This window comes from Lonchura striata, chromosome 5 (assembly GCF_046129695.1).
Source record: "Lonchura striata isolate bLonStr1 chromosome 5, bLonStr1.mat, whole genome shotgun sequence".
NCBI lineage: Eukaryota > Metazoa > Chordata > Aves > Passeriformes > Estrildidae > Lonchura > Lonchura striata.
Genome location: NC_134607.1, coordinates 61,107,258 through 61,125,812, shown reverse-complemented (window position 1 = coordinate 61,125,812; position 18,555 = coordinate 61,107,258). Strand labels below are relative to the sequence as shown.

The 18,555-nt window shown below is 36.3% G+C and overlaps 1 protein-coding gene across 1 annotated transcript in view; it reads right to left on the bottom strand.

Moving 5' to 3' along the window:
* Positions 1 to 18,555, bottom strand: part of CCDC146 (coiled-coil domain containing 146) — a 66,212-nt gene that overhangs the window by 23,559 nt on the left and 24,098 nt on the right. Inside the window, exons 3-4 of the mRNA XM_077783647.1 lie at positions 11,785 to 11,867; positions 6,894 to 7,100 (exon numbers count right to left, since the gene is read on the bottom strand). Of these exons, the coding sequence (XP_077639773.1) occupies positions 6,894 to 7,100; positions 11,785 to 11,867 (290 nt within the window). The remainder of the gene's footprint in view (positions 1 to 6,893; positions 7,101 to 11,784; positions 11,868 to 18,555) is intronic.

The following is an 18,555-nucleotide window of genomic DNA, read 5'->3' as shown; positions in this document are numbered from 1 at the left end:
TGGTAAGAAAGTATGAAAGCCTATCCCATGTTAGACTAAAAAACATGGTGAATTAGCATGAAAGGTGCTCAGATTTAAAGCAAGTTTTCTGACTGGTAACTGGGGGTCCTGAAGGACTGGATGCGTATATATGGAGGTGGACACACCATTTTCTACAGTGCACACATCTAAAAATTTGAATTCTGATTTTTCTTAGTCTGATTACTGCCTGCAGGGTCCATTCATGCCTCACTCACCTGTGCCTTTTACTAGTGGCACCCTGCACTCACAGTTCCTCCCAACTTCAGAAAATAAAATGTTAACGAGGAAATGTGGCAAAAGGAAAGAAAGAGGAGGTGGTTAATAAATAGCCACAAAGACATCAAATATCAAAGAAAGTGCAGTTGCTAGTGAGAAACCTTCTTCTTTCTAAGAATGCTTTCACAGACACATTTACTCTTCAGATAACTGTAAGAGAAGCTTCTCAAATCTGGACTGGATCCTGTGGAAAAAAAATCCTGAAAAGTGGCAGGAGTTATAGGCTAAGCCAAAGGAGTATGGTAGAAAAGTAAATTGAATAGCCACAGTGATCTTAACCTATATCCAAAACTAAATTACAATTTCATTTCAGGCAACAATTGGGACAGATGCTAAAGAAGTGAGGAAGGAAGAAAGGAAAAAAACAAGAAAGCTCTTAGATCTTGTGGGTATTTAATAACCCTGCCCTGAGAAAGATGAAGGAAAGGTTATAAAAAGGGAACTCAACCTACAAGCTTGTTGGATTTACAATAGGGAGCTTCTTGGTAGCAGGTAGTAAATCCTGCCAAATACAAAAAACTGTCCCTACTGAAGGTACATCCCCACTGCATGCACAGAACAGTTCTGCACCTATAGTAGGTAAATGGGCTACAGCAGTCTGTATGCCATCACAACCAAACAACTGAGTCCTCTGTCCCAGGTATAGCAAAGAATCAACTTCTGTGCTTAAATTTGTGTTTTTAACTCCAGTAGGAGGATGTGCTGGTCAAGTTTTAATGAGACACAGGGCAGCCTGGTAAAATAAATAACTCTTTATATTAGGGAAGAATTAAGAGAAAGGGACAAACTTCCACAAAACACTTTGTGTCACTTGGAGCTGAAACAATGGCAAGGGACTCCTGGGCATCCCCACCCATCCAAAGCAGCTATTACAGTTACATCATAATGTGGCTGCTACAGAAACTTTCTGAAACTTTCCTGCAGCATTGCGAGACTTGTACAGTGGTGGTGGTTCACATTTTAGAAAATGTGTGGTCATGGGAACAGAGATCAGTCTCCCAGCAGCCAGCCTCATGAAGGACTATCCCTAGGACCTTACGCTCAACCCTTTAGCAGTGCTGATTTAAGATCCCCTCCTCCATGCCACCACTCCCACTCTCTCAATAAATGCTTTCTTATATTTGAATCTTCCAACAAAAGGAGTGAAGCTTGTACCTGGAAGTCTCTGGCAACATATTTCTAGTTAAGGAAAGGAAATAGTGATAAAAAGATAACTGGGTTGGTGGTGTTGCAATATAAACAGAACAAAACAAAATAACATGTCTCCCATGAATAAGAAGCTCCTGCTCAAATGAGGAGCAAAGAGAAAAAAGACACAGAGTAGATGTTGTTGATATATAGCATCTATGATATTTGTATAGGTAGACTACAAGTATGCCTCTACAGGGACTGGTAAAGACCAAAAACTAATTTGAATGCCAGCATTTAAACACTTATAGAGTGAACGAGTTTGCAAAACAAAATCTTTTAAAGAAAAAAGTTGAATTTAAATCAATCTTCCTCCAAAACTGAGAACATTAATTAAAAAGAAGTATAAAATTCCAAAATCATATTTCAACCCATTTTGGCAGTACTTCTAATTAAGATCCTTGGGACTGGCATAATCACACTAAGGATAATATGCCCACTTTGCACAAATATCTATAATGGTTTGACTGCCACAAAATATCATTAAATCAGTCCTGTGCAAAATGATTAAAGAGGTAGTGCAGAGCTTGTGGTTAGTCCGTGCTGTGCCCTCTTTCATATCACGCTGGACGATCAAAAGAGCAACACCAAAGATCAGGAGAGAGAGCAAAGCTGACACTGTTTTCCTTTGTCACATTCCTCACTCATGAAGACAGATTCCTGTGGAACCATTCCAGTTTCACAACAAAGACTTTTCCATCCAGCAAAAGTAAAATGATTTGAACACTTCATTTTCTGTGACAAAAACAAAGGCAGCAGTGAATGACAAGGGCCAAGTTACCTAAATAGGTGGCAGATCAACTACTTCCACACAAAAACCAGGGAAAGTGTGAAAAGAAAAAATGGGTAAAAAGAAAAAAGTGAAATCTCTCCCTTTTGAGCAGTGAGTTTGATTCAGCTGCCCACAGCCATAAGCCAGGCAGCCCTATGCTAGCTAGCATCCTTACTCCAGGGCTTCCTTACTGTCAGGGATAAAAACTGGGACCTCCAAAGGGCAGGTCATCTCACATTCCAGGTGGCTGTTTTAGGATGACATAAATTACCAGCTGAAGATAGCATATACCTCTCTGTGGACTCTAAAGGGGAGGAAGGATGATTAACACACACTTAGAAATCAAATAAGATTCTTCAAGGAATTTTAAGTATAGTGATTTAATAGATGAACACAGAAGCTTAATGTAAGATAAGCAGAGAAATTTTGGTTTTTCTATTTAGCATTTGAATCTTTTAATCTGTGTTCTATGGATATCCTCATGACTGTTTTACTTAGACATCAATGACAACAAACAAAACAACTGCAACTAACATTAGGCATTTAAATTTCTCATTATTTTATAGCCCTTCCCTGATGGATGTATTTTTTAGCATCATATGGATTTTATTATTGCCATTATTGTGCCTCTAACAATACACCCAATGGAAAGAAGATAAAAACACTTAAGTTTAAGCATTAATGTGCGCAAATGTTTCTAACATTGCTCTTCTTATTTTCATGAAGCCCGATACCAGTACCGTAGATGAAAAGCTGTCAGAGGTGCAGTTGTAATGAGTTAATAAAAGGCAGTTGGAAAACTGGGTCATTAATAAAAATACATTCCATATTTTTTCCCTGAGAGACATTTACAGCTGCAAGCTGACACAGAAATAAAAAAATTAAGACAGGAGATTAGGAAATGTAGTGGTAGTTGTCAACAGAAGTCCATTTCACTTCCTCAACTCACAAAATAACCACAACACTGTTAGCATTAGAAGTCCCATCATGGAAAAAAGTAAACTCCTTCAGCTACTCTCTCTTAGAGCTCTGATTGCTTGGAAATCCACAGAAGGTGTTTGGCACCTCACAACTATAATCCAGTGACCACAGGTAGACATTATCACAGCTGACAAGCTGCCAGCATGAACTTCCTGTAAGGCTATGAGTGGTAATTAATTTGTAGGTACCAGAAAATGCAGTCACAAGACCAGCTGATAACAACTTCAGCTGTGGTGCTATTTATTTTGCATATGACCTGTAATTATTCAGTAGAGAAGCTATGGATAACAGCTTAACTTTTCACTTTCTAATTATTGAGTGACTAATACAGAAATATTTACAAGTGTTGAAATAGTTTTCCTTATTTGCAATGCTTCTACAAGGAGAAAATCAGTTTTGCAATCCTGACTTGCACACAGTTGCAGAATACTTCGGTGAGGAGCTGTTTTGTTACCTGAACTGTGAGAGATGGAGATTTGGACCTAAGCTTTCAAATAAAACTGTTTCAAGCATCAGGCACCTTTAACTTCACAAACTCTTGTTATAGATAAATTTAGAACAAATTAATTGCTTACTTTTAAATGAAGTGTTTAGATGATAGATTTAGATTTAATATTTATTATTTCTCACAATAAACTACTGTTGATAAGTTGTGTAATAAAGAAAAGCAGTTCTTTATTTTCTCTCATAAACCATAACTCCAAGCCTCACACAAACATTAAAGTGAAAAGTCTCCTTGAGCCAGAAGAAATCCTTGCTGATCACACTGTTTCTTTCCTTCTTGTTCCATGAATTTGATTTTTTGATCTATATTCTTACTTATTCTATTTTACTTACTGAGGCTTCTTATCAATTATATGAATAAATTTCATGGCTCTCAATGCAATTTTAGCAGAACTGCATGGAGATGACTCTTTTTCCCTTTATTACCCTTGCCAAGTAGTTTTTGAGAGGAAGAATACTCCCAGAGTCAGCTCAGACATTGGGATGGTGGCCCAAACTTTATAAGCTCAGCAAAATCCTTCCAACCCTTGTTCTCCTCCTGAGCTCTCAGGCAGACACACCAGCAATGAGCCCAGTACATCCATATGGCAGAACAGACTGCAAACTGGAAGAGGAGGCACATACAGTGGGAACACATCCCATCCATGCAGTCACCCTCAGGGTGACTTCCATTACAGCTGAAGTGTGTCAAGAAATACACTTAATATCTCATGTACCTATTCAAACTATGAGAAAAGTCACAATATTCCTGAAAACCTGATGATACTTAAATTGCTGAAAGCAATTTATTTTGGAAATGTTGACTACTCATTGGAACAATAAATAATTAAAACAAAAGATGAAATAAAATCTTCAGATTTCATGTTATTCAGAAAGGTCTGGGGAAAATGTTCACAGAGGCAAGCAAATAGGAAAATAAATAGGAATCGAAGAGTATGGAATATTAAGAGACCTTAAGACTTTTGCTAATGTTATGGCATATCTGTATGACTCCTCATCATTGTCAGATTTGAATCTGAATGCAAAACAGGTGCTAAATACTCTTAGATATCAGAGAAAGTGAATTAAGGCAGGAAATAAAGGCATCAGAGATAAGAGGGATGCTTCAGAAAATAAAAGTTTACAGAAACAGGGGAACAGAGATCTGCAGAACCAGGGAAACAAGATCGGATTTCTCACTTCCAGCTCAGTAGACATTCTAAAAAAGGGATAGAGCAGTAGATAAGAGACACAGATAAACCCTTCAAAACCTTTCCCCCTCCACATTCCCTGCCTGCTATACATACAAAAAAAAAAATAAACAACATGTTTGTTTTCAGAATGAACAGCCATTAGTCATAATTCCCAAAGAGAAATTTACTTGTGAGTGCCAAGCACAGCTGGAACTGTATTAACACAGTTGGACAACAAGGGAAACTGTGTTCCAGAGAGATCAAGGGCCAAGAGAGGTTGGGCCATGACTTTTTATCCTGAGAAATTAAGGAAACCAAACAGCGACCTAACAGCAAACTTCTAATACCTTCGATGCAGCTTCCCTCCCCTCTGTCTATGACACTGGTGGCAGCTCTTATGTAGTTAATCTGTGGAACTCTTTGCCCAGCATGTTGAAATGTCAGAAGTTTGTTCTGGAGGAGACGGGAGAAGTTCAAAGGAATTGGGGTCAACTGAGGATTCCCAAGCACAGATAACTGTATTTGGCTCATGAAATCCCCACATCACAACAGGCTGGGGCTGCACTTTTGGTCTCCATTAGATAATGCACTTCACAGACCTCTGTACAGCTGGGTTTGATCTTGGGCAATACATAAGACGTAAGTTTCTTACTACAGTGAAGGATCATTTTTTACAGCATGACTGACCCAAAAAGTGGATTTTTAATCTGCAAGATATTCAGTTCATATATAAAAGTTAATCCAGTAAATGTGCTGGGGTAATTGAAATAATGCCTACACTGCATTCTGTATGGAATAGAGTTCTCATTTTCACTGGAGGTAGAAAATAAAGAATGGGAAAATATTGCCTAAACATATAAATCCTCATAATTTTTTTGGAAATTGATGCAAAATCAGAGAAAAAAATGTTCCAAAGATATGAGGACAAATGGTTAAAAAGCATGATACTTCTGAAGAACTAATTTCTGAACTGCTTGGAAATTGCAATAAATTCTGTATTTAATAATTATTTCAGGAAATTTCATGTTTCTTAGTTATCTCATAGCAAATAATTTTTTCCAGATGCTTTCCATGCTTCTTTCCCACTCACAGTTTGCTTCATTCTCTTAGTTTTTTCTTCTCTTAGAGCAAACACTTGGCTCTAAAAAACCAAAACAAAAATCAAGAAAGTATTCCCAGAAAAACCTACTCCATGCAGTATGCACAGTGTTCTGATTTCCTTGCAGAATAATAATCTTAACTGCTGAGATGCTGACCTTGTGTTTTTATACACACCAATGACCCTACAGCTGGATTGAAGATGGGTAAAAATAGCAAATCCCTCACAAACTAAAAATCTGATTTAATCTACCTAGGTACATATTTTTACAAATGCAATATTTCTTGTAATACTATAAAGTATGCAGATAATTGAAATGTATACAATACCAAGCTAATTCTAGACAGTTGTCCTTATATAGAAATGTTAAGATTTCACTTCTTTCACAGCAAATCTATCATTTTTCTAACATTAGAATATAGAAGTACTTCTTCCCCTTTGAATACCTGAATAGCAAAACTTGAATACATCATGCTACTGATGTTAAAAATAGCCTTGGGTTTATTTATGACATTGTTCCATAAAATCCAAGCCAACAGGTCTCTGACACTTTAAACATTTGTATTGAAGGTGTTTTAGACTAGAATTGTTCATGTTAATTTTCCCTACCTAAATTTTATTTATCCAATGTAGTAAATTTTAAACAGCATTTTAAAGAACTCCATCCATGTTCTAAATTTAAAACTATCTACAAATCTGACCATGGTAAATGTATTAATCACTGACATGTTGCTGTAACTGGGGAAAGTTTGTGTCCACTCATTTAACAACAGCTATCAAGAAATGTGTCCATGTAAAATGTAAAGGAGATTTTATTCTATTTATCATCTTTTTAGACTATCTATGATAAAATTAGCAGCATTTGACCACTTTCACCTACCATTCTATCTTCAATCGATTTTCATACACTCTTCCTTTAATAGCATTGTATTCACTTCGGCAGCTAAAAAGTTGTTGCTTTATTTGGGAAGCTTCACTGGAAGCTTCTTCAGGGAGCTGTTCTGCTTTTTCCAGTTCACACTGTTGTTCCAGTTCTGCACTCAGGTGTTCGGCTTCCTGCAACAGCTGGGTCTCAGATTCCTGTAAACTGCATTAAATAATAATTTAGAACTAGTCAATGTGAAGCACAAGCTTTGTATTTATACTTCTTTACATACCTGTAATACTTAATTTAAGGTTTTTAAGATGTGATGGAATTAAATCAGTATAATCTTGTCTGACCTCCTTGTTGACCCTGCCTTGGACAGGAGGTTGGACCTCCTGAGTTCTGTTCAAACCCAAATCATCCTATGATGCCATGAGAGCAGTGGAATCTGGTCTCAGGGGGAGTTTTCTGCATGCCTACAGTTGGAGTGAGATTCATCTCATTTAATTTTAACCAGATGACAGACTGTTATTTAGGCAAATTGATTTGTCTAACACTTCCTAGAAAAAAGAAAAGACAGTGAATCCATTTTATCCTAAGAAGTGCCAAAGGCTAGATCTGATTCAGTGTGGAGACCTAAAATAGTGAAGTATCCACTAGGACAAGGCACAGTCTGGCCTCTATGACAACCTGAAGTTCTTAATAAACACTAGGACATCTACCCAGTGATGAATTACATCTTGCTACTGCTGTAGTGCTACCAAGACCTGAAATAGCTCATGTAATGATACATAAGCTGAAAATACATTTGTGGACATGTGTGGAAGCTTATTATAAGGCCTGTAGATCAATGATCTTATTTGTATCACCAGATTAGCTCTAAAGAAACTGACTCCTGTTAGTGTCTGGAGACTGGCATTCATAATATACTTAGGAACCTGTATTGTGACAGCTGAAAAACATCCTAAAGGCTGTTAGCATATTGATTATTATGGAAAACTCTTAAAGGGAACAACAGTATGACTACTCATATACAATACACTACACATAAACCTATGCTTTATGCTATATAAATATTGTATATGCCTCCTCAATATTAGTACATTATGACTTTTATATAATGGTCTACTAAAATTAGTCACAAATTATGTAGAAGAATAAAGAACTCTATCACTTGCCTTTTACTAACTAAAAATATAGTGCAATATTTTTTTTTAAACAAAGGAACCTAGAATTTCCCATATTGAGAAACTCTAGACATAAATTTTGGCTCAGATTTGACATTTATGACTTAAACAGAAAAACAATATTACATATCACACCAAAGAATAGAGTTGAGATGGTAAAATTATGATAAAAATACAAAATATAAAACTGACTATACTGCACAAACATTGTTGAAATAATATAGCAGAAAAAGTTTTGTTTCGTGCAACATTTATCCCTAGATAAGCACTTCCTTTTTCTAAACTAGAAAATAAAACCACAGAATTCAGCAGAAAACAGTGTGTCTTCATCATGAACACATTTCATGTGTTTACATGAATGTGTTAAGCAAAAAATAGACTTATTGATACTGGATTCTATCAGAATGTATGCAATTGTGAGAGAAAATATAATTGGTTGTAGTAACACACAATTTCAAACACAATTCCTTCATAACATATACACTTTACATACATTTACATAAACATGTCAGTAAGTGAATTAATAAAAACAAAGGTTTTAGTATTTAGTCTTTTAAGATAATAAAAAAAATATAAACAAGAATTGAGTGTTGAATGTAGATTTTGCTCTCTACACATGCCAACAGTATTTTTTCCTGATTTGAATTTAATTGAAGACAATGAAGAAATAACTGCACATCTACACAAGGTACATATACAGAATCCCATGACTGCAAAAGTAAGTTTGTGCAGTCTGATGTGGCACCTTTTGAATTTGTAAAAAAATTAGAAATTTAGCAGAGGCTTAAGAAAATTAGATTCCCAATCTGCTAATGAATCAATCTTCATTATTATCTGAGCATCTTCTAGTTTGGGTTAACAGAATATTCATACTAGGTTCCTAAATTGAGATAATATAAATAAAATCTATAATTAGGCCACATAACTGAGTCACCAAAAAGGTTTTCAGAGGCAAAATACAGGCTCAGATACTTTAACTTTAGATGCAGCCGTACTACAAAGTAGATGGCTGAGACAACACCACAATGGGATGAAAGCCTGTTCTCAGCAAACGTAAATTTAAAATCATTTAAGACTTTGAAGAAAAGTATCAAAGATGGTTTCTTCCAGGTGACATCTTTCTGCTTTTAGAATGCCAAATTGTGCCAAACTGAAAGCAAGAAATAAATTTGCCACTAAACAGAGGACTGCACTATACACTTATAGCTCTGTGTACATTGGCAATAGCCTTGGAAACTATCTGCACAGAGAGTAATTGCATTTATGATATTAGACAAATTTGTATTGTATATCAGAGAGATCAGTTCCAACAGTTTGGCACAGCTGTCACAGGAAACTGTGCTGCATAAGATATATGAGGTTTTCTCCTTGAGATTTTTATATGCTAATAAAGGAAAGAAGAAAACACAGAGCTTGAAAATCTCATCCTGTGTCATTTGTCTTAACATGGCACTGCAACAACACTAGGAAAGATGGCATTAATTAGGAAAGGGATTGAATTCAACTGTAATATGTGAAAAAATAAGTTCTTGATCCACTGAAGCATACAGCACGTTAGGGTGAAGAACTAACAATTAAAAAGTGGTATTGATCCTATGAAGGGTTCTTTACAGGAAGAGAATATTCACATACTGCACTTACCACCAGGACAGTCCTTACAGCTGATGAAGAAACCCAGACCCTTGCAGATATCTGAATAAGGAGAAAGTGTGTGATCCCTATTTCTTTCTATAGACTGTTAAGGGACCTTGGTATCTTGCTCAGATGAGCATGTCTGCTGATGTTAACATATGGACAGTTGAATCCTAATTTTGATGCCTGAATCCCACTTTTGATGTCCTCAAAATATACTGGAGATCATGACTGATTTTTAGTAATTTATTTCCCTTGCTTTCTTTTAGCAGTAGGAGAAATTTGTCTGTGAGAATTAGTGCTTGTTCACACATTGGTGTTCTGCTGTGACACAGTTACATCTAATACAGAATGTGACATCATGATCTCTGATCCAATTTCTTACAGAAGCATGACTATTTCATACTCCTGTGAGAATGATGGAAAGAATGAGAGATGTAATCCACCATCTAACATTTTCATGCTTTTGGTGCATTCTCTTAAGGGTAGTTTTAAGTGTGACAGAAAGGACAGCTGAGATATCTGGGATATAGTCGGATAAATACTCTTGACTTGAGTCTTCGAGTCCTGTTTACACTCGGGGCCTATTCCACTTCTAAACACACAAAAGCATTGTTTTTACATAAATAAATGTCCCATATAAAAGAACACAGTATAAATACATAAAATATGTAGGAATATGCTTCTATTTTTCCAATGAAAGGCTGTTTTTAAACCAACACTGGCTGAAAATCAACTAATAAGCAGCTATTGGTTTCTGTTTCAGCCCAGTGAACACCAGTGTGGTAGAAACCTTCTCTATCAATTAATGCAAACACCACAAAATATGTTTAGATCTGAGCAGTTAGAAAAGTCTTCTTGTATTTTCTAGGAACCTGAACTGGTTTAGTAGTGCTGGTTTTAATTTTGCTTCTCAGAAAGAATTGCTATCAGTAACCTGAAATAAATTCAGATGATGTTTCACAGAGTCAGAACGATATCCCAACTCCCCATTTTTTTAAGACAAAACCAGAAGAATCATCTATCCTCAAGAAAAACTGTTATTTCAGTATTCTGAGAATCCTTTTTCAAATTACTTTACATTACTTTGCACTTGTTGCTATTCAGGCTTCCAGGAGGCACAGCAAATCCCATGCAAATAAGCAGGTATAATCTGAATTAGTTTTAGAATACTTAAATTAGGCTTTAGCTTCAATGACAGAATTGCCATAAAGTTTTTAATCTGGGCTGTCAGTGAAAGTGGGATAAAAAATTGTTAATACAGTGGATATTATGGTATGCATTACAAGACTGTAACAGGAATATCATGATAATTACAGGTATGTGTAAGTAGTATAAAATGATTATTAATAAATACTAATGTAATATTGCAGTATTTTCAGTAGGACTGCTGTGTTCTGGGACACACGGTTCACCTGGTAGAGCTGTAGAATGGTGTCCCCCTTTGACCCTCTCTGTCTCTCTCCTTCCACTCACACACGCCCTTCCCAAGCCTGGCACCATCTCTGCTCTCTCCTCCAGCAAGTACTGCTGCAGGGCAGGCTCACAACTAATACCCTGATTTCCAAATTCCATTTTACTTCAAAGTTTAGGCTTCTGATCAAAATCTATTAGCAGTCCTGTATAATGTGACTGTCAGTATTCTCAGAGGGTAAAATTCACACCTATTTAGGAGTAACAGTTTTATTTTCCTTCTTAGAAAGGAGCCTTTAGCTTCTTCAGTTGCTCTCTATGATGTCAGTTCAGTAGGTCAGTCTTTTAATATGTTACAATTCTGGCTACAGGATCTTCAAATACATATTTATTTTAAACTTGCAAATTGTCTGTTGCAGTCTGTACATCCATTCCCAATATTATTATGTTTGTATTAGAAACAAAGATGTGTTTCAAACAAGCATTTAAATATCCCAAATTACCTTGAAAGTTCCTATTAAATAATAGTGGTTTTCAACCTTGTGTTCTGGCTTCCTGTTTATGAACTATAACTGTAAGAAAGCCTTAAATCATAATTAGGCTTCAGCATGAGCATAAAGTACTTTAAAAACATAATGCTTTGCCTATTGAAAGTCTAAAAGGGAATATTATACCTTATCACAGCCTCATACAGCATGGTGTACTGTTCCTTCAGCTCAGCTACTCTGGTGTCTGTGATTTTTCCAGCAGAAAATAGCTATGGAAGGCAAACAGACAGTTATGAAATCTCCTAAGCACTAATACTTTCATCGTGCTGCAACTTTTTATAACTGTAATTGGCAGCCTTTCAGTTTATACAGACTTTGGTAACATAACAAATTAAATACACCACCAAATCAAATAAACAGACAAAAAAAAAAAGCTTATTTTCATAAAAATTCAAGGCATAAATATAAGAAAATAAAGAATGCTTCTATCACAACTACAGTGCTACCTGCACTGTACCATTTCTTCTCTGACTTCCTGTCTGTATTAATATTTCATGATAATTCTGTCTTGACTTTGAACTCAGGCTCCAAGTAACCGCTCTTCATTGCTTAACTGGTTCAGTTTTGGTATAAACCCACTGGCCCGCACAGGCAAAACTGATCCTTAAAGTGTCTCTGCAGGCAACAGGGTTGTAGAAAAATATAGGAGCTAGGCTAAAGCTGGATTATCCCCAGGCAACAGAACACATTACCTTACATGCCTGTGCAGATCTTCAGCAAAAAGCAAGATCAAACAGGTCTTTTAAATACCTCCAGAGCTAGTGACTCAAAATCTTCCTTGAGCAGTCTATTCCAACACTTGACCACATTTTCAGTGAAGAAATGTTTCCTAATATCCAATCTAAACCCCCGCTGGTGCAAATTGAGGCCATTTCCTTCTGCTCTATCACTTGTTACTTGGGAGAAGACACTGATCTTATGGCTACACCTCCTTTCAGGTAGTTGTAGAGAACAGTAAGTTCTACTCTGAGCTCCCTTTTCTCCTGAACACTCCCAGCTCTCTCAGTCACTCCTCATCAGACTTGTGCTCCAAACCTTTCCTGAGCTCTTCTCTGGACATGCTCCAGCCCCTCAATGTCTTTCTTGTAGTGACAGGCTCATAACTGAGCATGGGATTTGAGGTGTGGCCTCACCCGTGCTGAGTCCAGTGGGACAATCATTGCCCTAGTCCTGCTGGCCGCACTATTCCTGGGTGATATTGCTTTAGAAAACCTTTCTTCCCCTCCTTTGGTCACAAGTAAGGAGAACCAGGTTAAATCCAATTAAAAAATGTAAGCTGATCCACCTCTGTAAAAGTCCATGGCTAGCCTTGTGGGGTGACAAGTCAAACCTGCAACTTCTGTGGGACCCTGCCAAGAAATGTGATTATGCAGATCTACTGAAAGAAGAAGGAAAATTACCACAGCACCAAGAAAATCCTGGCAGTTATAATTCAGCCTTCAGAATATTCAGAGGAAACCATTTAGAACTAATCCTATGGCCAAGAAGCAGAATGCACGTCAATATGTCAAAGGAAGTATATATTTTCTTGATAACTGTTCAAGATTTTTTTAAGATCTGTTTCAAAATATTTCATGGTAGCAAAGACAATCTTTGTGTCCTGAGACCCCAAGAACAGAAGGTCTGCCTTTCATTTTTTTGCATGACATTAAAGATAAGCAGCCCTCAAATATTTATTTTGGCATTCTGTATGATCAAAGATACTGTTCACTTAAGTTCAAAATCTAGGTCTTCTGTGAGAAAGAAAGTATTTCTCTTTCTCAACCTATTTATTTCTTAGCCTCATTTATAGATATAGTTGTCCTGTTTGTGTGGTACCTTACTAATGTGCTTTCTCCACACTCCTATGATCTACACCTGTGAATTACAGGTTTTTTTATTGCTTAGGTTCTCACTGAAGATCTATGCCATGTTTGACAATGCTTCCACAGAAATAAGCTTGCTTGTCCTGGAGGCTGTGTCTTCTTCTTCATGTCCATAAACTTCTTAGAGATTTCACACCTAATTTCTCAGTTCAGTTCAGCGCTAACAGCTCTATTTCAAGAAGGCTGGTCCCATGCAATGTGAAGACTTGTACCATTGAGGACTACACAGGACAGATTGCATGGATGGCATACCAGCATGTCAAAGGCAGTGAGACTTCCTGGAAAGTTTCATCACCAGATAGTTCCTATTACCATAGTGTTATTGGAAAAGCCAAAGAGAGAGCACTGGGATACCCTGGTCCTAGGATTTGTTATTAAAATCTGCTATACTGTTTTCTCTCTCTCTTTGGGAGAGCAGAAGAGAAAGAGACAACTGTTTGAGAGGAAGAAATAGTTTGTGGAAGAAGGGAGCAAACATGTGATCCTACTCTAGAAAAATTGTATTATTGTGATGATAAAACCAGACAAGAGATGATGCCCCGATATAAAGATACATAATTCTTTCCAGGTGGCCTGTCCCACATTGATGATAAAATAACCAACAGTATTTATGCACTCACAGTTCATTTTATTGCTTAGAATCTCTCACATTGCTGGGTTAGGTGAAATGTAGGTCTCCTCAGTGTAAGTATTTATATTGCTACACTGAAAAGTAAAAGAACGAGTGAGAAGATGGAGAAGTGAGGAAAAAAAGGGCTTGTAAATGGCAGTTGAGTTTTTTTCAGTCCTGTGTTAACCATAATGCCTTGTAAGAACTGAGGTAATTTTATTATAGTGGTGATCTCAGATCTGGAGTCTAGGATATAGTCAGATAAATATTCTTGACTTGTTGAGTCTTCCAGTCCCATTCCATGTCATTTGCACTTAACTGTATACTGCTTTTCTCAGATTTTCTTTCTCATTTTAAAATGCACTGGGACCCCATACATTTTCAAACACACTCAACATTGATAGATCATCTGGATAAAGCAGAAGAAATTTTCCTTATCTAATGCAGAATTACTGGAAAGTTGGATGAAGATTTGTCTTTTAACAAATGGTTGCCTAGCAACTTTCTGCTTTCCATTTCCCCATACTCTCCTAGATGCAATTAGATGGATTAGATGTGTCTTATTACTAGATTTACTTGAATATTTTTCTTTTAATGTAAAATTTCTGTTATGTTTATTTTACCAGATTAAGTTATCCTTAAATTACCCTTCTGATTTTCTAACTTTGTTGCAATTTTTTATATTGCTATGCGATTTGAACTTTGGCTTTTCTACCAGAAAAACAAAACAAAACAAAATATAACAAAACAAAACCAAACCCAAACCCATGTTCCAAAGCAAATTTTTTTTCCTTCAATCAGTGAAAAGTCTCAAAGTGCTGGACAATTCTGTCCTATTACAAAAAATGTGGAGGAAAATTTTGCAGAAAAGGTGAAAGGGAAAGTCATATCCTTAATATTTTTCTAGCAGGAAAAGGTAGATATTCTGTCTCTGAGCAGGAATAATTTAAATATAGGAATCCATGAGAAAAACAGAACATACTTATGCTCAAATACCTGTTCTGTACACCTGAAAAACTTTTCTCTTACAAGTCCATATTCACTTGCTACCAACAGCTCCCCACCAGACCTGTCTTCAAAATAACCTGATGAAAATTCCAAGAAAAATGAGCACTATGTGAGGTTATACACTATCTGAGGAACCTATTTTATATCCTTCCAGCTTGACTTCAGGGACACAAGCCCCTGGACCTAAGACCACAGTAGTTTCTCCAAGCTTGTAAAGTGGATAGAGATGTTTGTAAGAAAGAGAATATGTCAGAATAGGAACAGGAATTAAAACCACAGAAGGGAGAAGACAGACCTGATAAATGAGGTACTCATCCATGTGAGCAAATCTACTGAAATTTGGCCCTAACTTGATCAACACCTCCTCACTCTGCATTAAGTACAGGGGGCATTCTCCATTTTATCAGATTATATTAATTTCTTTCTGACAGCTTCAAACAATGCAGCAAGGAACTAATCTGAAATTCCAAAACAAGTTTTCTCTAACTCAAATGTGATATAAATAAGAACACATCTCCTCTAGGCACATTTCCCATTTCAGATTTCAAGGCTCTTAAAATTCTTTTGGGACTTTCCAGAAATGAATAAAATTCAGCCAATAATTAAACATAAATAGATGATGGAATCTGAATATTGGTCTAACTCTTCAGTTTTTTGGCAAAAAAGCATAAAATAAAAGCACAGAAGATAAATGAAGTCACCATCAAGAAATTACCACTTAACATCAATTACTTACAGTAATTATTACAGTGAAGCATTTGAGGCTTCTTAGGAAATACTCAATTTTAGCAGTGCCTAGGATCTCTGCATTTTGGAGAAATTATGTAGCTAACACGTGTTTCTAATTATGTTTGCAGTTACTGCAAAACAACGAAAATGTATTCTAAGCTCAAATGGAATAATAACGCTTTCCCTTTTTTCATGCTAAGTTGTAGGTTTTGTAACTGTAACAAGACATTGTGACTACACTTTGTAACTTTAACACAGAATTTACAGCATTTTATATTTATTTGCTATTTCAAATATCTGAAATGTTTCATCAAACAACTCTTTTGCCTTTTAATAGAAGACTGGAAAAAAAATATCAAGGGATTAATATATTTTACCGTTTGTATACACTCAGGATTTCAGTATAATATTAGCCCCTTGGCATATGGCTCTTCTGGCCAGTCTGTTTTGTCAGGTTTGGAATTTTCCTTCTATGCTGTTTATTTGAAGAGCTTTTCTTACTTCTTTCATATAATATTTAAAAGGTTTAACATTAAGCAAAGAGAAAGGGTAAGTTCTCCTCTTTGAACAGAGAGCTCTGCCTCCTCTGTCAAAATCCTCATGAAGCCACACAGGTTGGACACAGCACACAGCTCAGGCGTGCCTTATTTGGGGGAGGAGGCAACACCACCTTCTCAGGGGTCGTTTCAACATCGTAGCAGGGCAAGAGGTACAAGCACACTGATCCCATGCTATGGCTCTTGCATTCCTGTCCATATTGCTGGATACCAGCCTCCACAGAATCACAGGGCCAAGGATACCTGCAGGTGTTTGGATTGCCCGTGCCTGATATATCCAAATTATCTGGGCAAAGTCTTGGACCCATGGTAATGCCCTAAGGGAACTGAAGATTCCTTCTCAAGTTCAGCCCACTGCTCAGAGCAAGTTCAAAACTTCTCACTAGTTCTGAAGGTCATGTCCTGGCTACTTCAAGATGGAGCATCCAAAAATGAAGGAAAACCAATTAAAAGCTTGTGTTTGGAACCTCTCTGTCAATCTTAAAAATAGCCAAACACAACACAAGGAAATATAATCTTTACACTTTTTATTCAGTCACTGCATTTTTCAATATGTCTCAAATATTCATATACATATGAAAGACTAACACAAAAAATATAATTTCTCTACTCAACAACATTTCAGGCTTCAGCACATATTTCAAATTATTTTAAAACAAGAAGATAAAAGTCACTAATTTAAGACTGTAAACATTTAGTTCACAATAAATTGTAGTTATTGGTATGCAATACTGCATTCCATTTTGGAGATTGGGAAACATTGAAAGCACACAGAGAAATAGCTATGCTGCAGATATTTCGAGAATGATATGCCTTGCTTAAGCCATTATTCTAGAGAAAGGTTACAATGATAGAAACTAAAGAAGAATGCACTGATGGTTTTAAATAGATACTGTAAATAAAGTTTAAAAATAAGATATCATCACTGTTACCTGGAACTACATACATTTATTACAGAAAGTAGACTTTAGAATAAGTATGGGAAGTCCATAGAAAAAGCCTATTTATTAGCTTTTCAAGTAGAAATATATATATATATATATATATATATATATATATAATTGAGTTTCCTAAACATTTCATTTAGGTGAGAAACAACAACACTTGAAGCCATGTATAGGTTATTGGTTGCACAAATGTAGTCAGGTGGGAGTAATGGCATACACAGAAATAATAAATACACTTATGTACAGTAGATACACTGTACTGCCTTACACTGAACTTCTACAATTTTACTTTTTTAATTACAGATGGATGAACCAGACATCCTTTAATGAAAAATAAACTGCTGAAGAGCCTCCTAAAACTAACAAATAATGACTAGGAAAAATAATACCCCAAATTCTTTCCCAAGGCATAGTTCATAACAGTAGTTTTGTTGCCCAGTTCATGGGAAAAAGCAATCCCTACATGGAAAATATAAACACCAGCCACAACCAAGATGGTACAGTGGGTGAGAATATACTGTTGGCCAATTGAGTCTTGCATGGCTCAGAAAAGAGGGCACAGGAGACCAATAGGACAGGCATTTCAGGAAAGGACATCACTTTCCTGCTGTCATCAAATTTCATTTGGCTACAAAGATGGAAATCAGGATAGTAAGTAACCAGCACAGTCTTACACTTGCTGCTTTTATTGGAGCAGGTTTGCAGGAATCAGAAAGGAATTTTTCTGAAAAGACAAAGGAGGGAGAGTCTTTTTTATCTGGTATATCATCACTCTGAAAATGCATTTGGGTTTATTATCTTTGTATATTGAACTAACTACAGCATCTTCTATGGCTACAGATAAAGGAAATAGTCAGCAGTAAACTGTAGATTTTGTGCAGGCAGATCAGATGTCATGGGAGAAATAGAATTAATAAGAACATAGTTTTGTGGACCTCCTTTACAAATATGGTCCTCACCTTAATAGAAGGAGTGATTTTCTTTGACCACATGAATTTTATAACATGTATTATATTTACAGTTTTGATATAAATATTGTATTCACTGCTTACATGCTCTTGTCAGTGGTGCCTTTCTGCCTGCTTCCAGAATTTATAAATAAAGCAATTAACAATTTAAGCAGGTAGGAAAGCCATACAGCCACTATGTAATTGCATACAGTTCTATGTAATCTGTATTTG